This window comes from Cricetulus griseus, chromosome 3, assembly GCF_003668045.3.
Source record: "Cricetulus griseus strain 17A/GY chromosome 3, alternate assembly CriGri-PICRH-1.0, whole genome shotgun sequence".
Classification (NCBI taxonomy): Eukaryota; Metazoa; Chordata; class Mammalia; order Rodentia; family Cricetidae; genus Cricetulus; species Cricetulus griseus.
This window is the reverse complement of record NC_048596.1, coordinates 43,472,421-43,494,358: the sequence shown is the minus strand read 5'-3', so window position 1 is coordinate 43,494,358 and position 21,938 is coordinate 43,472,421. Positions and strand designations below refer to the sequence as shown.

The 21,938-nt window shown below is 40.9% G+C and overlaps 1 protein-coding gene across 2 annotated transcripts in view; it reads right to left on the bottom strand.

The window, feature by feature from the left end:
- The window catches only part of LOC100762283 (proprotein convertase subtilisin/kexin type 5), a 421,198-nt gene that overhangs the window by 171,987 nt on the left and 227,273 nt on the right, over nucleotides 1-21,938 (bottom strand). For both annotated transcript variants that reach the window (XM_027406556.2, XM_027406555.2), the window contains exon 10: nucleotides 21,098-21,201. In XM_027406556.2, coding sequence (XP_027262357.1) covers nucleotides 21,098-21,201 — 104 coding nt within the window. The remainder of the gene's footprint in view (nucleotides 1-21,097; nucleotides 21,202-21,938) is intronic.

The following is a 21,938-nucleotide window of genomic DNA, read 5'->3' as shown; positions in this document are numbered from 1 at the left end:
TCATTGTAAAATATCTCAAGTATACTGGGGAAAGAATACAAGCAAACGAAGTAACTGGTAATTCCTATGAATTATCCAATTCCAATATTTTGCTTCAGTTACATAATATTATATAAAGTTATTAAAAGGAGAAGGAGAAATAGCAAATATAAGAGAAATCCCAAGGGATAATGCATGGGAGGGATGAGGGCAGGGTGGGGGAGAATGGGAGATCAAAGAGCTAGCAGGAGAGCTTAATTCTAGTATTCTAGTCCACAGTTAGGAACTACACTTTATATTAACCTATAATGTGTTTTATAAGGGGGGGTCAGGATCTCCATATATAAGGATGATAAGGAGACAGAAGAATCTAAATTACCCTGATTTGATTCATACTCATTATATGCACATATTAAAATGCTATACTCTTCCCCTTAATATGGGCAATTATTACTGGAGCCTCATCAACAAGATTTTCTTTTCTTTCTTTTGGGCGGGGGAGGGTCTCTAAAAGAAGGTCAAGGTTAAGGAAATGAAGTGACAGAGCTCTTTTGTGAATTCTCCCGTCTTTAACCATCCCCGACAGGCCTAATTTTATCACACATATTCTACAGTGTTTTCTTTCCCTGGGGAAGCTGAGTTTTTATCAACTTTTACGTTTTTATGTTAAGTCTTCTACCTCTGTCAAGTACCCCCTATCCTGCTGGTATTAAACTAGCAAACTTACTACTTTATTTCAGTTCAGTAATAAGACTAAAGATTTGATTGGTATGTTGAGGGTCTGAAGGGGAGGATGCTGGGGGGGGCAAAGGCTCTGGAAGTTCTCTTCAGCCCCTAGGGCAGTACTAAACTGGAGCATTGGACCCTAGTTTAGTAACATTTACTTTGCTCCTGTTTGGCCCTCATCCCACACCCATCCACTCCAGTTAACACCCATTACAACATAGTTTAACAAAAAGGGCCATCCACAGAGACAGCTGACCTGAACAAGTGGGAGCTCATGACCCCAGACTGATAGCTGGGAAACCAGCATAGGACTATTCCAGACCCCCTGCATGTGAATGTCAGTTTGATGGTCTGGGCAATCTATGGGGCCTCTGGTAGTGGATCAGTATTTATCCCTAGTATATGAATGGACTTTGGGAGCCCTTTCCACATGGAAGGATACTCTCTCAGCCTAGACACAAAGGGGAGGGTCTAGGCCCTGCTCCAAATGATATGACAGACTTTGATGATCCCCCATGGAAGGCCTCACCCTCCCTGGGGCGCAGAAAGGGGTTGAGATGGGGAATGGGGGGCAGGGGAGAGGGGAGGGAAAGGGAATTGGGATTGACATGTAAAAGAAGCTTGTTTCTAAAAAAAAAAGAATAAACAATGGCGAAAGAAAAAAGAAAAAGGGTAGGCCATCAACTATCACCAACACTTTATGCCTGTTAAGCAGACTCTTGAGTTAAGTAGGAAAAGAACTCAAGTCATTATCAAGGTTATAAATTTGTTTCCTCTTCCAATTCCATTCCTACCCTCTAGGGCCATGGTCTATCCATGAAGCACTCAAAATAGATGTAAAGGAAGGAGGCTGAGGAGCCACAGCTCAACAGAAGAAAACATCAGATTAGAATCAATAAAAATGAAAACTGGAACAGACCAATGAAAGTTGTTGAGTCAGTAATGGAGATTTTTAATATTTGGAAATACTCAGAATTGTGCATCTGTATATGGATGTGGTACACAGCTGAAGAAAAATATAATGTTACTTTTTTTATCTGTTAATTTTTTCTTGTTGGTGATGCATCAACTCCATGCAGCTTGATAGGCCATTATCTGTCTTGTTGGTAAATACTGATAAGGAAATAATTAGACAGTGAATGTATTGAACATATAAACTGTTTAAAAATGTGGTATCAGGAGGGGAAATAACACTGAACAACCTGGAAGCAACAGTGATTTTTTTAAAAAAGATATATAATGTAAAAATTTCATACTCAAAATCACCTCAAAAGAGAAATACTGATTTTGTTTTTCTACCATTGTGAGTGCACTCGCCTGCCCATTACCATTGATGAGCCACAGAACTTCAGGGTGCAGTTTCTCCAGCTGGCTATAGGGTGTTAGGTTCATGTAAACACTTAGGGGATGAATGAATCGAGTAGGCACACCAAGTTATTTACCCACCAGTGGCACGATATGTTTATTAGAAAACTGTGTCGGAAATTAAGAATTTTGGTTCTTTCCCTCTCCTCTAACTTTTGTGAAGTTATCAATAACTTTTGAAATTTACTTAAGAGTCAATGAACACACTTTATGAATTTACCATGTTGGTAAATGCGTTGTGCAAACATCTGGCTGTGACAGGGCTATTCTATCCCTAAAGGATACTTACTTATCATATACCTTATGCCAAACTCTGAACAAAATTTAAGCCTGAAAGTAATTTCACAAGATCAAGTAGAACTCATCTGTGCAATAAACAAAACTCTTGTAGCCAGGGTATTATTAGCATGGATATGATTAGGGATCCCAACCACAAACTTCCATGCCTAAGAGCATACACTAGCTAGCAAACATCCACTTCCAACACAACAATGGTTAATATTCAAAAGACAATTATAAAGTTACTGAGGGAACAAGGCATGCATATAAAAGTCCTTGACAATCTGGAAGCAAAACCGCCTAAGTATATATCAGAAAACGAATTCATTTCTTAGTAGAGTGAGGAAAGGCTAGCTCCACCCCAGCATGTGGGGGAGGCAGGGGTTGACTAACTTGCATCCCTTGCATGTGTCCCTATGGACTGTGCCCATTTATGTCTTTGTATGTATAAGTTAGCAATGCAGACATCATAAAAAGGCCCTCACAAGCAGCTTAGCTGGCAAAGAGTGGCGTTGTCTTGTTCTGGAAGCATAATGTGTTTTAATTCAAAGTTGTTTAAAGGCTTACTGGCTTCAAAAAGACAGACAAGAGAAGTCAGGAAGATTGATAATACTCTCTGGCAGGTGTATTTCCATTTTCTGACAAGACCAGAAGTGAGGAGGGAAGCTAATCACTGAGCATGAAAGTAAGTAATCCTGGGAGTTGAAAGCAGATTCGGCTAATTTAAGCAATGGCATTAGACAGAGGTCTACAAAACCAGATCTCAAAGAAAGCTAGGAAGTCCAGGCAGGGAGCAAAAACAAATGTTTCTGAGAACAAGAGGCAACTATTTTTTTTTTTTTGCAAACATATTTTTGAAAGTATTTGAGCTTTCTGAAGTGACTGAGGGCCTTTTTGCTGCCAGTTGTCAGATGTGCAAACTGCTTTGTGGTATCCAGTGGGAGGGGGAAGGATCCACAGCAAACTTCCAACACATGGGCGTTCCCTAAGGAGCCTGGAAGAAATCTGATAATTTACCTGTGCTTGGCAGGTAGTGCAAATAGAGTGAGCGGCATCTATCCATGAGTGCTTTTGAAATCTATTAGGAAGGTCCAGCAGGCATCTTCCAGTGAAACTTCATGGGACTCTCTCCAGACAGGGCTCTGAAGATTGAAGGGACCAGGGCTCTGAAGATACTAAGTGTCCAGGTTTGCTTGGGACTGTCTTGACTTTACTGTCATTCATTTATTCATTATTTATTTCTGAGACATGTGTCTTTGTTTATCCCTGGCTGTCCTGACACTTTTTCTGACTACTTCTGCTTTCCAAGTGCTAGGATTCAAGGTGTGCACCACTATGCTCGGCTTCCATCTTGATTTAAAATTAAAATTCTGTGTCCTGACAATATATCACCATTCTTGGACAGACTAAGAGGAGTGGTGCAGAGCTATCTCTCACCATCTATCATTTAGCAACCTGAACCAATATTGTGTCTGTTATGCAAAGCATAATCATGAACGTGTAGAACATGACTGACCAATGGGCTCAACTATCTGATTATTTGAAGTTTTGATTTTAGTGTACTCCATCAATACAAAATATATGTCTTTGGCCTAAAAAGTCCCAAATATGAAATTCAGCTCCAAAATCTGAAGTTTTGTAGAAGCGACACTGGGTTTATGGGAAATTCCAAATCTGACCTTATGCAACAAGTTGCAGTCAAAATGCAGGGGCACTATGATGCAGTATATGATTGCATTTGAGCCAGGTGTAGGGTTTCTAGAAAGCAAAAACTAACTTCCTGTTTACAATTGGCCCTTCTCTCCATGATACTGCATTACATATATGCCAATATCCTCAAATCCAAAGTACTTCTAGTCCCATGGATAAGGTATGCTGAGCCTGCATAAGCTAATAATTGCCCTAATTTGTTATCACATCACTTAGATGGCTTGTGGAAATCTACTGTCTATTTGACATCACCCTGAACAGGGAGAGCCCAAAAGAAACAGAAAACGATTTGTGTTCTCAGTCAATCCCTAGGTGAGGCAACAATGCTAAGATAGAATGAAAAACAATTAAAAGCATCAAAGTATATAATTACTGTAAGTATAAAAGTATTTTAAAGGAGTAAGAGATCATTTAAAGAGACAATGGCTGTAATGGAAGCTGCCACAGCCTGGTGTGTAGTAAGTTCTCTATTCATGCTAAGATGTTCAGTCATACACGGGGGTGGGCCTAGGCCCTATCCCAAAGGATACGATAGACTCTGATGATACCCTATGGAAGGCCTCACCCTCCAGGGGGAGCAGAAAGGATATATGTTAGGTAGGGCTTTAGTTGGGGGGGGGGGTAGCAGGAGAGGAGGGGATGGAGAGGGAACTGTGATTGTCATGTTAAACAATCTTGTTTCTAATTCAAATAAAAAATCTGCAAAAAAATGTGTAGTCATGTGGTCAACCAAGTAGACAGCATTTGCTTCTGCTTTGGTGGATGATGCATAGGCTTTAGTTAGATGCAGATGCCAGGACTGAATCTCCTAGTTAAATAATCAATGAGGTAGTTCTTCAGCACAGTAATGAAACCAGAGCCACCAGAATCAGTGGCTAGGAGAAGAGTGGTCAGCAGGGATTGTTGTGAGTGGAAATACCTCAGGGAACAGTGGGGAGATACCACAGGAGAGATGAAGGCCACCTATGACTGTTGGATGCCACCTACCAACAATCAATTTACCTTCAGGAGCCACCACAGTAAACAGTAAAGATCAATTATCTCTATACCTGGCTTGAGGGATGGAGGCTGTTTGATCTGTGGAGTGGTAGAATCTGAACCAAAGATCAAAGATCTGCCTGCAGCTGTTGTAGTCCTAGCACCTTTGGGCTCTTTGATCCTAAATGTCCTAAACCTCCTTCTCTGAAGAACTGCCTCCGCTATAGAGCACTTCTTGTACCCATTCATCAGATATTGCCAGATGTCAGGAAGGGAGCAAAGATTACAACTAAAAAGGGCTGGGGCACTGTCTTAGGCTACCATGCCCCATGTGCACATTGTCAAAACCAATTACTGCTCTTTTCAAGCAGAAATGAACAGTGGAATATGAAAACACCATATGTAAATTTTGAGAGTAAGGAAGTGGTCATTGATGCTCTTCATGGTCCTGATGTTGGGGTGCCACAGCTGAGCATCTGGGACAGATGCTCTAGCATCACTATTGCTCTCTTTGTCTCCTTCCCTTCTCCGACTCCCCTCAAGGGCAGCAGAAGTACAGTTTCCACAGCTTCTTGTGCTGCATGGTGCAAAGTGCAGGCTCCAGTGGGGGCGGGACAACAGAGCAGCTGGTACCTCTGCTCTGCTGTATGGTTCAAGTTTGTTTTTTTTCTTGTTCATCATAGAATCTCAGGCTCTAGTAACAACTCCAACCGGATCTAAACATGCCAGCCATCACCAGTGCTACTGACAGCTTGCATGTGGAAGGTTTCCAGACACTTGGCTGTCTGTTGGGGCTGCCCTTCAAAGTTTCCTTTGGGATGGGCTTGCTTAGCAGCTGTAGGTAGTCAGATGGTCTCATCATTATAGAGACAAATAGTGAGAGTTTAGAAAACATTCTGGCCTCTCTTCTACACATTCTGCATATGTGTGTATGTACACATCCAGACAGTTTATTATAGATGCATATATAGAAATATACATTTACTGTCCAACTTGCAGATTTCTCTAAAGGCAAAGGATAAAAAGTAAGATTATTATAATGTTTTCTGATTATTTTTCATTTATTTGCTTCCAACATGGCTGTGATTAGCAAGTAATTTCTGTAAGGTGCTGAAATATTTCTTAACCAGAGGTAGGGAAACTATTTTGCTAGTTCGAGGAGACCCAGTACAGCCTAGGGCATATCTGGATGATAGTTTTACTTGTTAGTAGGAAAACATGATTGTCTCTAGACAATGATGAGAATGAGATTAAAAATGTACTCCAAGGGCCTGTGATCTGTGGCTAAAAGAAGGATGTGCTGAGCACATGTCAGCTTCCCAGACTATGTCTTTCTTCTGTGAGAGCTGAGCATCTGACACAATGATATTTCACCCAGTAGCAAAAGTGCTGGGATTTGGTTATTGTATCCACTCATAGATCCTCTGGCTCACCTGGATCCTCACTCACTGGAAGAATTTTCTCCCCACAGCTTGGATTGTCATCTCACTTGGAAGAAAGCTAGCTCACCTCTTGCACTGGATTTCCCAGGAATATTTCCTTCCTTCAACAGGTTTCCAGGTTCAAGGTTACTACTCCTTGTAATAAGAGTGGGAAACAAAATCCAGTTGGAAAAGCAAACCAAAGCAGTGGAGTAGAAACAAGTGGAAGAAGAGTAGGGGGTGGGGATGGAAGGGAGAGCCAGGGAGAGCAGGAGTGAGAGGCAGAGAGTGTCTAGGGTAGACTCTTCCCTTCAGAAACCTCAAAGAACTGTCCCGGGGTTAAAGGAGGTAGAGAGTAATCAGTGACAAAAGCTATCTTTGCTTCACACAAAGCAAGGAGATAGACAAACTGGCAAGAGCAATAGCATGAGGAAGACAGGAGATACAGTCAGCAGGACATCTGCAGAGCCTGTTCAGATATCAGGGAATGGACATGGGCCAGCAGGGAATCAAAGCAAAGAGGCAGTTTGTTCAGATTATTGGGGCATTCTAGTTGTGTAAGTAAGGACAGAACTATGGCAGCAGAATAACTGTAGTTCTCCTTCATGAAGAGTAAGGTGACATTTGAAAGAGTGCCAGGGTCCAAATGGCAGAGCCTGAGTGAGACTGAGCTGACAGACAACTCACAAAGATGAGTTGTTTAGAGCAAGTTCTGTATCAAACTGTAGGACAACACACACTTTGAGAGGACACACACACACACACACACACACACACACACACACACACACACACACACACACACACACACACGCTAAGGCATCCCTGGTTTTTTGTCTTCTTCTTCTTCTTCTTCTTCTTCTTCTTCTTCTTCTTCTTCTTCTTCTTCTTCTTCTTCTTCTTCTTCTTCTTCTTCTTCCTCTTCTTCTTCTTCTTATCTTATTCTTCTTCTTCTTTTTTTTTTGGTTTTTCGAGACAGGGTTTCACTGTGGCTTTGGAGGCTATCCTGGCACTAGCTCTGTAGACCAGGCTGGCCTCGAACTCACAGAGATACGCCTGTGAGTGCTGGGATTAAAGGCATGTGCCACCAACGCCTGGCCCTGGTTTGTACTTCTAAAAGGGTCTCTAGTGAAGCTCAGAGGGCCTCTTCCTTAGGGTTAGCCTGGTTAAACAGGTTTTGCAATCACAGGGTATGAGCCTGATTCCCTACTGCCCTTTCCCTCATGCCCAAAGCACACGGCATTAGAGTGGGAAACATAGGATGCAGTGCCAATATCTTTTATTATGTGCTATTCTGAATACTGATGATTCTTCTCTAAAAAAACCATAAGGTTTTATGAATTTGTGTGTACATGTGTTATTTCGCCCACTTCAAGCCTAGATGATTCCTTCTTTAGATGCATATGACTTAAGGTGGCAATTCTATAAATTATTAGGCGCTTGCCTGAGTTGAGGTTAAACAAACAAACAAACAAACAAACAAATGAAATCATCATTGCAATGTATAAAACTGACTCACGAATTGGACTGAGTTTTCACACTGTCTTGAAAGTTGAAGAATTTTATGCATCAAACATGCGTCTTAAAAATAGAACACCGAGGGCTGAAGAGGTGGTTCAACAATTCAAAAACACTTGCTACTCTTGTAGAGGACATAGTTTCAGTCTCCAGCACCCACATGGTGGCTTCCGACTGTCAGTAACTCCAGTCCCAAAGTACTTGATCCCCTCTTCTGGACTCTGAGGGCACCAGGTATTCACATGGTGAACAGACATACATGAAGGAAAAACACCCATATGCATAAAATAAAAAGTAAAGGAAAAATATATACACAGATGAAATTCTAAACGAGAGGGGAATATTATTTAACATATGTATTTTACTGTGTGCCAGCTAATAAAATCTTAACAGTCCTATTAACAGGATATGTTGTTCATATTTTGCAGAAGAAACTAATTTTCATGGATATTAAAAGAACATGTGTGAAGGCGTGGACCCTACAGTTAAGTCTCCTGAACTTCTACACATACATATGCTGATATTTTGCATGTGAGCACACACTATTTCTTCCAACTAAGTTACTCAAATAGCTGAGTGAACTGCAGAGAAACTGCTCTTTTCTTCAAAATGAATTAAAATATCACACGCAGAAAAAGAAATATGTGAGGCTTGGAAAGCCTTCTAACATCTGGCCCATCATGCCTTCCCCAACTCTTGCTGAGAAATGGCCTTCTTCAGCTACTTCTACAAGGGATTTTCCCTGCATGTGAAGCAGTTCACCTGGAAAAGATAGTTGATTTTATCAACATACTTGGGACAGTTTTTTTTTTTCAATTAGGTCTATGAAGGCATGCACAGATGCAAGATGGAAACTGAGTGGTAAGGAACAATTTCCCACTTGTGAACAATCGTGATACCCCTCCTTTTAGCTCTCTTGAGGATAACGGGAAGTTCAGGGGGGTAGCATCTCTTGTGGTGTAACCCTATAAAATGAAGTCTGTTGTAGCCATTACTGGGATGTGTGATGGAAGTTTAATTGCTTTGAAATGCCATGGGCTAGCAAGATGTGAACACATGTAAGGAGTCTGAATTGAGATTTGAAAGAAAACAGCAGTCTGGAACTATTTATTTCACAGCAGATGTATACACATGGATTCTGCAGTTGATTGCTGGCATGTTACTACATCCTGCCAGCTAGCTGGAGTGGCCTTAGGAAGTCATGCAGAGAACGGGCAAAAAACTAATCTTCAGGATTTCTTTGTGACTTGGGATCTGGTCTGTCTTAAAGAAATATGCACCAATAACAATCTCTCTAATGCCAAAAAAAAAAAAAAAAGATGGGCTATGGCATCATTTTGAAAAGAAGCTTTGTAGGGCTCCTCTGCCTCTTACTCATCTTATGGACCCTGAGCCAGTCCCAATAGTGCCCAGACATCTGTCACAGTGTGGACACAGCAAGTTACAGCACCCCCTTTTTAAAAATTAATTTTCATTTAAATTAAAAACAATCTTATTTTACATAACAATTTCAGTTCCCTCTCCCTCCTGCCCTCTCATTCCCCCCACCACACCCATCACACCCTCCATCCACTCCTCAGGGAGGGTGAGGCCTCCCAAGGGGGATCATCAAAGTCTGTCACATCATTTGGGGCAGGACCTAGGCCTCCCCCCTCACCCGCTGTGTATCTAGGCTGAGAGAGTATCCCTCCATGGGGAATGGGCTCCCAAAGCCCATTCATGCATTAGGAATAAATACTGGTTCTACTGTCAGACACCCCATAGACAGCCCAAGCCCTCCAACTGACACCCACGTTCAGAGGGCCTGGTTTGGTCTTATGCTGGTTCCTCAGCTGGGGTCTGTGAGCTCCCACTTGCTCAGGTCAACTGTTTTTGTGGGTTTCCCCAGCATGGTCTTGACCCTTTGCTCATCACTCCTCCCTCTCTACAATTGGATTCCGGAGTTGAGCTCAGTGTGTAGCTGTGGGTCTCTGCTTCTGCTTTCATCAGCTACTGGATGAAGGCTCTAGGATGGAATTTAGGGTAGTCATCATTCTCATTATTGGGGAAGGGCATTTAAGGTAGCCTCTCCACTATTGCTTAGATTCTTAGTTGGGGTCACCCTTGTGGATTCCTGGAGATTTCCCTAGTGCCAGGTTTCTAGTTAAGCCTAGAGTGTCTCCCTCTTTTAAGGTATCTCTTCCTTGGTTTTCTTTTCTGTTCAAGTTACAGCTCTTAACCCTGATGGGCCACAGGTAAAAGTGGTACATGCAGAATGTGGCAGGGACATGGACGCCAGAGGCCAAACACAGGCACATGAATTTCAGCAAAAACATTTTCTTTAACTCGTGTTCCCTTCATACTTAGAGCTCTATCTCTGTTAGAACTCCTTTCTGTAGAAAAGATGATCTTAGGGAAGATCTACTAAAGACATCCTGATGAAATCTACTAAAAGCCATAAGCAGAGCCCTTTCTCTCGTGCTCTGTCTTCCTGTAGCTGCACATGATGCTGTTTCTGGGGACTTTCCACCCAAGTAGGAGTGAGATTCTACTGAAATAATTACCATTTAAATTGACGAAGTGTGACCACATTTGGCTGTATAGAAGAATAAACACATACAGAAATGTAAGGAGAGTAGTAATACACTGGAGATTTTCCTTCAAGCTCTGTTAAGAGCTTGTGATATAAGCAGTGATGAACTAGCTATAAGTCAAAATGTTGCGTTATTCTATTGATGAGTAGGTTCTGAGAAAGTCAAGACTGAAGCAAAGGGAAGGCTAGTATGAGTGACATTAGAGCAAGTAGGTATTTCTCACTCTAATGGCTTGAGGAGTGGATTCCATGCCAGGTTTCAGTTCCTGCTCTGCAACTCTGCCTGACTTCCTTTTGCAGGTACACAACCTGCTTGACCATCAGGGAAGCCCTGTCAAACATTCATAGGACACTTGTGTGGTATGTCCTGTGATGTCAAGTGATATGTGCCTGGAACATGGTGAGGATTTTAGACTTCTAGGGTACATATTATTAGACTGTGGGGCAAAGTTGGACACAAAGCCTGAGGTCTGAAAGTACCTTGAAAGACAAATGGAAACAAATGCCTTCTAGCCAAAACTATTATATTAAGAGAATAGACACACTGCAGCCCCTGAGGGTTTCCAAACACATGTGCGCTCATACACACACACACACACACACACACACACACACACACACACAAACTGTAGAATCCAGAGTCATTATAAACTCTAAATTTCTTATCAGTCTATCTTCCTAATAATTTCATAGCAACTCAAAATGAGAACTGGAATGACCTATATTCTTAAACATTTGCAAAAATCACATGACAAACCCAAAGGCTACAGCTATATGTTAAGAAAGAAATTCAGACACTAGAAGTTAAGTGACTTTTGAAGACTATGCCACAGAGTAGCGAGAATTAAAAAGATGCTGGTCAAAAGAAATCTGTGAAGCCTTCTCAAAGCCTAATTTCTGGCCTGTCATTTTTTACAAAAGCAATTTTTTTTACCATGTCCTTTACTGTGGGCTTATTAAAAACCCATTTCAAAAAATATCCTTTAAGGCAACAACAAGATCTGACAGAGATCATTATGTATCCCAAATCTGTAACTGTCCTCATTTTGAAGGAGGTTAACAGAAGACAACAATTTCCCCCAAATGTCAGAAGTCTTAAGGTCAAGAGTACATAACTACTTACTGAGACAATGGAGAACAGTCACTGGCAAGGAACATGCCCATGTGTTATGTGCATGTCATTGTGTAGGACATATCACAGAACAAATGCCTTCACATCAATAACTCAGGAAATAAAACCGGCATCAGAGTACTCTCCAGAATCAGCTTGCTTGGAAGTCATTGCTATAACCCAGCTCATTTTCTTGAGTCACTATAGTGGTTCAAAAATGTACTTCAATCAAAAGAGAACTCCCCACTTTATGATTAAAGTAGCTTTGCTCTCAGCTTTCTTTAAATCATTTTCCTTATCACGTCACACCTGCCTTTTCATCACACTCCGGCGATTTCTCTTGCTTCCCCTGAACTGCAGATTTACCAAAGCTGTTTCTCCCATTACAATGCCGAGGAAATACAAACAACAGGAGAACTGGTTTGATCTAACAAGTCAAGACACCATTTATGACAAGTTTTGGTTTTTAGAAGTTTTGTGATCTTAAGGCTCTCAGATTCCCCTCCCCTGTCATTACATTTATTTATACTTCTGATTCATGGTGTTGATATAACTCATCAGCACCATCGGGTTTTGTTTTCTGAAACACCATGGAGTCCGTTCATCATTTCTCAACATCCAAGTAATCTCATGAAAAGCAGAAAGCACAAACAAGGAGGTTAACCATTTATTTAGAATCTTCAACCCAAAGTAATTGAAAATATATAATGAAAACAAGAAGTCAGATGGGAGACAACAACAACAGAAAAACCCGAGAATAGCAGCATACAGGAGATATGTAGCTATAAAGTAGTGGGGCTAGGGCTGGCATGATAGCCCAGTGGTAAGAGTAAGATTCTTCAAGCCTGACCATCTTACTTCAATCTCCACCTGACTTCAATTCCTGGAACCCACAGGGTAGAAAGAACCAACTTCCCCAAGTTATCCTCTTCCCTCTACACATGTGTTGTGGAATGTGTATGTAAATGTATATGTGTATTTACACACACAAATCTTTTTTCTTTTTTTTTTATTAGCAAGAAAATTATTTTACATGTCAATCCCAGGTCCCTCTCCATCCCCTCCTCTCCTGCCCCCCCCAACTAACACCCTACCTATCCCATTCCCTTTCTGCTCCCCAGGGAGGGTGAGGTCTTCCATAGGGGGGGTCTTCAAAGTCTGTCATATTCTTTGGGATAGAGCCTAGGCCAAGCCCCTTGTGTCTAGGCTCAGGGAGTATCCCTCCATATGGGATGGGCTCCCAAAATCCATTCTGATGGTAGCATTAAGTACTGATATACTACAAGAGGCCCCATAGATTTCCAAGGTCTCCTCACTGACACCCACATTCAGGGGTTTCTGGACCCCTCTGTTCATCAGTCCTCCTTCTCTGCATCTGGATTTCAGTTCAGTTCAAGGTTTAGCTGGACACACACAAATCTAATAGAAAAGGAGTGAGGTAGTATGGGAAGGTGATGATGGAGACAAACATGCAGGTCACTCACTATTCCTAGAACTATTCATGTACACCAGTTTCTACATGGCCAATTTTTAAATCCAAAGACATGAGCAGACTATTAGCCGAACATGTTATATTAAACTATGAAGGACATGTAGATGATAAATAATTTTACTTAAGTACATGCTATGATGGAAAAACTGTACCAAAATCGCCTCTGTCCTTTTTAAAGGCAGAATTCTATTATATAACCCAGGCTGGCAGAACTTAGGATCTTTTAGCTTCTGCCTCCCAAGGTATATACTATCAGACTTCAGTGCTAAATTCTTTAAATGCCACCACTTTTCTCATTGTTCCCTTTGCTTAATTCATTGTACCCATAGACAAGTCTTGTACATGTTATTTGTTTTACCTGAAATGGCCTATAACTTGTTAGTCATTTGGTTCCACCCCAGCCTGACATTCAGGGGCTGAGTTAAAATAAGAAGTTAGTTAATGGTAAAAAAAAAAAAAGTCTACAAAGACTTGTCCATTAATAGTCATAGCAGTTTTACTCACAATGACCCCAAATTGCACACAAGAAAAGTCATCCATGGAAAAGTGAAGGAGAATACAGATTTGTGGCATTCACAAAAGAATACAACTTAGTAGTAAAAAGAAATGGCCTCATGTCATAATTAATGGAATAAAGGTATCTGAAAGTATTAGAGCTAAGGAAGCCATACTTAATTAATCCTATTGATATAAAGTCTGCAAGACATGTCACTTCCAGTGACAGAGGGTAGAACAATGGCTGCATTGTGTAGTTGCAGGACAGGTAACAAGGAAGGAGTATAGGAAGTTTTAGGGCAGCAGTAGTTGCCTAGATCTTGATGGAGGTGATGGCATTATTTCTGTCAAAATTTATCAGCAGGGCATGTAAAACAGAAATTTCACTACATGTAAGTTTATCTCAATAAAGTGGGTAAGAATATATGAAAATGACTACATATATATAAACTGAAATTCAACCCTAGATTGTCTGACTGGTAAATGCTTTGAAACTACCATGAAGAATGTTCTCTGTATTGTTTTGGAGGCTGTCCTGGAACTTGTTCTGTAGACCAGGCTGGTCTTGAACTCACAGAGATCTGCCTGCCTCTGCCTCCTGAGTACTGGCATTAAAAGTTTGTGCCACCAACGCCCAGCTCTCAAAACAGTCTTTCAATGACATGTGTGAATGTGTTCTGATAGGACTGCATCTTGACTTCAATTCTTTCCATTTTATTTTGGAACTGGATTCAGAATCAGTGGTTCAAGGAATCCATTTCATTACTTTCTAGCCCTCATGCATTTTAGACCAGAGAGGGATTCCACTGATAATGACTCTCGAATCTTGGGGATAAGAGCCTGACGGCTTTTATACTAGCCTGAGATACCAAATGTCACTACAAAATATCACAATCTACTACCCTTAAGGGGAGTCTAACACCTGTGCCAAGAGATGAGTTAAAAATGACCAGGGACATTGGTTCATCCTCTCACAAAGCAGTAATTTAGTTTCTTCGGGGAATTACACAGAGATGTCAACTTTCTCTTAAGTGTAGAAGCTTTTGCACATTGCCAAACCAAGTTTTCTGCTTGCAATTTTATGTGGCATATTAATAGCTAAAGAGTCAGTAAGGGTTTTTCTTTCTTTTCAGGCTTTTATCACTTCTTATGGAAGTGCAATTAATTAGAACCTGTGAGGTTTAACAGACTGAATTCAGAGTGAATTCAAAGTGACGTTTAAACATCACAATATAAAAACTAGCAGTGTTGTGTTATTATTGATAAAGGATTGCAGGAGGAAAATTTTAAAGACAGAAATCACAAAGTTTTCTAGCCCATTTGCATTCACTTAGTTAATTTCAACCCCCCAAACATTCTCATTGACAGCATATTTCTATATTTTTACCCTTATTTCAGGGGGTGGAGTAAATAGACCCTTATGAATCTTTATATGCTTGTTATTTTCTATTTTCAACCACTTTTTATTTGATTCATTCTTTTCATTATATTTATCATCGGTTCCCATATTCTGCAAAAAAGCCAAGGAGCAAATCCTGGACTTGTTTCTTCAAAGACCACAGACTTGCCATTTGGTTATTAAGAGTGTGACAAAATCCACAAAACCACTCTTATAACTCTCTTCAAATAACTCATTATTCTGGCATAGAGCTAACAGGCAAACTATGCAACCACAATTTTAGTTCTGTTTTTAAAGAGGGAGGGAGAGGGAGAGAGAAACAGACGGGGATGGATTGGGGAGAATCACACATGCATGCCCTCCAGGATGGGAACCCAGTGTCTTACACGTTAGGCAAACTCTCTATTTTCAGAGTTACATTTGAAGTCCTGAAGGTGGATTTTGAAGTACAATACCACGTGCCTTTGAAACTCATAAGAACACAAAACCAAAGCAAAGCATGACTGACACAAGCCTGGCCAGTACAATGCTACCACTCAGTGGCAGATCAACAGGGAGAAAAATACTTTTTATTCTCTGAAAATGCTTTTAAGCTTCACATAATTAATAGTTAGCTATTCAGAAAGGAAAAGTGAACATTTTGGAGACAAGAATTTAGATTAAGTAACAACTAAGCAGGGCTTCCTGTCAGGGACTTAGTGTTACCATATAGATGTCTAGGTAAATCATCCGTCAGACAAAAGAATAAAGGTAAGATCCCTCAGTAGTGTGTGAGTCACATTCTTCTGTGTGTGCGCTAAAAAGATATGACCACGTACACCACAATCAATAAATATAAGAACTCGGAATCACTAAATATGAGAAGAATGTAAGTTCAATGAACACAAGGCTAGAAAACATAGAATGAGGAAAACGATCAAGCGGTTTTTCCAGTAAGCAAAGTCATCAGAAGGATGAAATGAGTCTACCACTCTACTTTACAGGGACAGTCATCCTACGTCTGCAATTGGGTTCTAACTAGACTCCCAAATGTGAGTCTAATCCCATTGTTCATGCTGGCCAGATGAATAGCATGCCACTTTGCCCTTCCTTCAAAAACATGAAATGCCAATTAAGAGTACTGTGCATCCAAGCATTATGGAGTATAAATCACATGCCAACAGTGACTACTGGCAGGTAGTAGAGATGCAACATTATTTAAACAGTGGGATAATAACATAAATAGAATTTTACCCTTTCAAGTGACAACACATTAGAAATCACTTCATACTCTCAAAACAAAAACAAATCAAATCCGAACTTTTCATTTTGATTTAACACATGGTATGCTTAATGGTTCCAGTACTTCTAATTCTTTTTAATAAGTGTTACAAACTGAAAGATGGGTAGCTGCTAAAAATATATTGTAATATCTTAAACCTACCATTCCCTACTGATGGAAATACAGTGATGGCAATTAAAAGTAAAAAAGATGATTAAAAGTTAAGGTCTGAGAGGCTAAGAAGTCATGTTAGACTATATCAATCATTTTTACCATTGTGGGTAACCGGTTAGAAGTAAAAAAATAAAAATCTAGTAGTTTAGTTGTGGTCCAGGAAAGAGTCAGTGGGGACGGGGGAGGTTTCAGCAACATGCTGGTAGAAAAACAGAGACTTACATAGTCTGGGAGGGCAGTGAAATGGAGGGCGTGGCAACCTCGCTCACTTAGTGGTCATTTTTTGAGTTTCAATGACTTTTTTTTCATTCTTTCGCCTAGTAAAGATGACAGAAGGTCCTAATTTATTATCTGAAATCTACTTCTGTTCCTAGATATAAGAGAGTTTAACTGTACACAGTCATATCATCCAAATACAAATACTTTGATTCAAAGAGATGTTCATGCATTCCATAGAATCACTACCACACCCCCAAAGCACAGTTCGGGATTCGGGGAGAAGAATCAACTGCACAGCCTGGGCACTGCATGGCCAGAAGCTTGGCTGGTTGTGGTCTCCTCAGAGTAATGCAGCAGAGCCCAAGAAAAGCTATTGTTTTCCCCAGCAATGCTCTGCTCCCCAGACTATAGACAAATGTCTGGATGAACCTCTTCAGCAGTCTTCTGGGTGACAATGCTAGAAGAGCCTGTCAAAATACACATCAGACCAATGATAGGTGCTCTAGACTTCAGGTGCTTCCTGCTGTGGCCAAGGACAGTGCTATCAGTACTTTTGTCTAGTATGGCCTGGAGGGGTTGTCAGGGTTAGAATGCGATTAAAAGTAGGGCGTGTAAGCCAGGCTTGGAGATATAGCCCTGTATCCAGGAAGGAGATACAGGAGGATTGCCACAAGTTCAAGGCCACTTTGGCCTACATAATAAGTTTGCGGCCAGTCCAGTCTACATAGGGTGTGAAGCCCATCTTCCCAAAGCAAAAGACCCGCATCAACTTCTATGTCTGTAAATTATGCTAGCCCATAGTACCTGACATTCCCTACTGCTGTCTGGCTAGAGGGCTGAAAGTGCCCAGAACATCCTTAGGAATCGACAAATGAGGAGGCAGTAGCCATTGAATTCTGTGAGGAGAACCACCTGGGTGGGGAAAGCTCTTGAAAAAGATCACTGGTGTATTTAAAGGATTAAATGAGTGGGACCAAAACAAAAGAGACTTTTTATAAGAGGAAAAAGATGGGATGGGGGGCACTAATCCTGATAAAACGCCGGCCATGCTTAAGTCATCTTCTGGCTTTGGGGATGTTGCTGAGCAGTGGGACCCCAGAGTTTGCATTTTAATTCATTACTGACAGAATCCCACATGTGCTGTAAGATGAATGACTTCTCATTTTCGTACATTCTCAAGCAGAGTCTTTCATGGGTGTGTGGTAGTCATAGAATTTTTTGACTATGGCTACTGTCTTTGGGCTTTCCAAACAGTGAACTGATCTTGCTATGGAGGCATTTACAGACTGCTGTTGAACTGATCTTGCTATGGGGCCATTTGCAGACTGCTATGGTAGGAGCACAGAAAAAACATTTCTCTGCAGCACAGCCACCAGTGTGACACTAAGAGAGGCAGAGGTGCATTTCCAGAGAGCCCTGTCCTTCCTACTTTGACTGAGAACATGTGCACAGGAGCAGCTGCTACAAGAGTAGGGATGTGCTTCCCTAGTCCAGGCCCACACAGCACACATGGCTGAGTATGGATGAAGTCAGCATCGAGGAGAGGCTTGCCCTCCTATAGTTTCCTTAGCTTCCGGCTCTGCTGGCTGCTGCTGGTGTGTGGCATACAGGTACTCCTGAAGAAATGTAGGGAGGAAGTGTGAGTCTGATCTTGAGGGTTTGGTGAGAGACAGTTATTCTTTCCCATAGGGTGTTGGTTTCTCTGAATTTATCAGGATAGGGAAGACTACCAAGTTGTCCAAACCTTGGCATCTGCTTTCCCCAATGAGAAAGGGAAATTCTGACATGGATCCTGAAATTCCCATTCCAGCGGTAGCCACTAAGCAATCTGTGAAACTTTCTCTCTCTTTTCCTTTTTATTTCATTCTTTCGTGTGTGTGTGTGTGTGTGTGTGTGTGTGTCTGTCTGTCTGTCTGTCCTGGAACTCACTATGTAGATTAGGCTGGCCTCAAACTCAGAGATTGACCTGTCTCTGCCACCCAAGTGGTGGAATTTAAGGCATGTGCCACCCAGCCTAACTCATCCAGGAGTTTTCAAATTCATTTCATGTATATGTTTTATGCAGTGTTAAGACTGAGATGGGTGGGTGGGGTAGCACCATGGTCAAGGTTTCTGCTACAGGCTATGCTGCTCTTTCTTGTCTAAGGGGAAAAGTGGGCCCTGCAAGGCAAGGCCTCTACTGCTGGTGGATCTGATTTAAACCACGAATTTTCACTGAGCTATCACTGCACAAATCTCTCTTAAATATTAGCTCTTTTTATTCTTTGAGTTTCTGTTTCATAAAAAGTCAGTTCATTTTTCTCCAGCTCTGGTGATCTACATTCCTTCCTCTCCAGAGCATGTTGGTCCTGCTAGCCTCTACCCTAGTCCCTTTAATTGGTGGGACACTTGGGAAGGGATAGTAATGTTTAAAACAAGGAAGAAAATAACTTTGCAGGAATTCATCTTATTATGATCATGCTTAGATGAAATATGGGGCTTGCCATCAGCAAAATTACAAAACAATTCCTCTGGGAGACCAGACCATTCCTAGTAATTCATCTATGAAAAAATGAACTTTAATTGTTACTCTTGGCAGCCGTCTAAGAGAAGAGAGAAATATTATACTAAATATTGCCACGTGCAATAGTAAAATACAATTTCCTCCTTGCCAGAAGCAGTGTACAGTCCCTTGAAATCCACGTTTGGGTCTGCTGATTTAGTTTAAATCCCCTCTTTTCCCCTCTCCAAAACTAACAGAGGATTTCCAAAGAGCTGAGTGCTTTATCAGAACCATTTGCTCTTTTTAAGTTGCCAAAAAAGAGTAAGTAAAACTGGGAAGTTTATTTGGGTTAAAGTTGATTCTTCAGCTTCATTGAGGTCATTGTACTTTGTCTGTGAGGCCCCTCTGCTAAGAAGGTCCCTCCAGCCAAGGTTACATGTTGGTCCCTTTCCCCCAAGTGCAGCTCATGGCTTTATCTAGTAGGACTTAGAAGCAGGCTGGCACTAATCAACATGAAACATATATATGGCAATTTACATCCTATTTTTTTTAAGAGCTGGAATTTTCAATAATTTTCATATTGCCCATATGATTGCAATTTTGAGACTGCAGCATCTTCACATTGGCTTCTCAGAGAGGGATAGCAACAGGTGTTTACAGTTCTTTAGTATAAGGAGCACACTGACATACATGCTGCTCTGTGTAGTGCACAGCCAAGGGAAGGCCCACACTTGCAGAGCAGAGGGATACTCTTTTGCTAAATAAAGAGTGAATTATGCAAAAACATTAAGTAACTGGTCATACATGCTGAATACATGATGGATTCATGAGTCCTGATTAAGGATGAGTTTACCACGAGCTATCTGCAAAGAATTTTAAATGGATTCACATTTTGGCATAAGTATCTAAGTATAGCAAACATAGTATCCTAAGAGAATATTAAACTCCTATGTATTATATCATGTAGATGACATTCAGATGCCATAATGCTTAAATGCAGATCTTACAATGAATGATTTCCTCAGGATTAGTCATCATTTTTCCGTGGTCCGAGTGCCAGAACTGCCACTGGTAACATACTCCCTATCTGTAGAATACTGTTTTCTCCATAGAGGGATACGTTATGGTCTAACATTATTTGGGAAAAAATTTGAGACTGTAGCTGGATATAAAGTAATTATTTTTATAACTCCATAGGTTAGAATTTAGGTCATTTGCAACTTGAGTAAACATACTCTTTTTTTTTTTAAGAAATGCTTTATGTAATTACTTTCTATTTATTATGGTACATATTATTTGTGACAATAAAGATGATGGCTACTGTTAGGAAGAGTACTCGAAGGACATATAACTTGCTTCAGCTCTGGGAAGAAACATTCTGTGTTTGTTCTAGGGACTGCACGCTAGGAAATGCATCAGCACTTTGGGTTTATTTGTAAAACTATGTCTGCTTTTTGGCTTGTGGCAGTCTTAAAGCTAGTTAAAGTAATCCATTACAGAATGCATAGCTTAATTGCTAGACTACAGTGAGAAATGTATGCCAGTTATTATATATGAAGAAGTAAAGATAAAGACCTTAAAAACACATAGTTATAAAAATACCACTTGGAGAATCAACGACAGCAAATACTAAGGCAGTCAGGAGTCCCAAAGGCCAGTTATACTTGGGAGTTGGCTGACTCTTTAAAAACTTGACCTATGATGTGGGAAGCATGGGAAATCTGCCATGTGTGTATACTTCTAATTAAAAAAAATTCAATCTGCCTTTTATGTACTAAAAGACCAAAGAGCTCTTCATGTGTGAGCACAAAATTTAAAGATTTGTTTGAAGGGTTCCATTTCCTGCTCTCCATTTAAAATTGGGGAAAAATAAAAAAAATATTTTGCCTGTGACAGAATATGAAAGAAGTTCTCACCCTTAAAACCAGCAGCATTGGTTTTCCAGTCATTAGCGTTCAAATGTCCCGCACGGGAAGTCCTGACAATAACATGCTGTACGTCTCTCCAGGTCAGAAACGGACTGGGGAAAGACAAGGTAAGAATCATTGTACCAAAAAAAAAAAAAGATGGGGGAAGCAGAGAGTCACAAGCAAATTCAAAAAGCAAAATCAAAATGGCAAAGTACTAAAAACAGGGGACAGAGATGTGGGTTTGGGATAATCAAATGCCAACTGCCACTCCTGCTCTCAGTGTGGAGACATGATGTCAGTCTGTGAGCAGCAGAAAATGTAACTGTAAGGAGAAGTACTATGCTCGAAGTCAGTACGTCAGTACAGCTCAGTGGTCAGACGGTGAGGGTTTCCCACTTCCTCAACAAAATGGCTGCTCACTAGAGACCTACGGTCCTCTGAGTGAGAGTATGCACCATCAGACACATCGAAGTCCAAAGAGAAGGCCCCTGGAACATCCCTCCTTTAATTGTATGATTAGGCAGTTAATTTGCAGTTTACTAAAGATATAAACATTTCACCTTCTATCTAAATATACGTGTGAGATCTGGCTCTACGGTGCAGAGGATAGGAGAGCACTCTTGCTTTGATCACACGGAAGAGCACAAGGCAACGACTGAACAGGCCACACTTGTTTGAGAACTGAAAATGCAATGAAAACAAACCCAAGAACAGCATAACACAGTCTGGGTCCACAGTCTGGGTCCCTTTCAAAGAACACAAGTACACAAACAGACACTAGACATAGTGGGGACACGAGTGCATTCTTCAGTCTTGAAGTCTGAGATGTGTTGATCTTAAAAAAAAA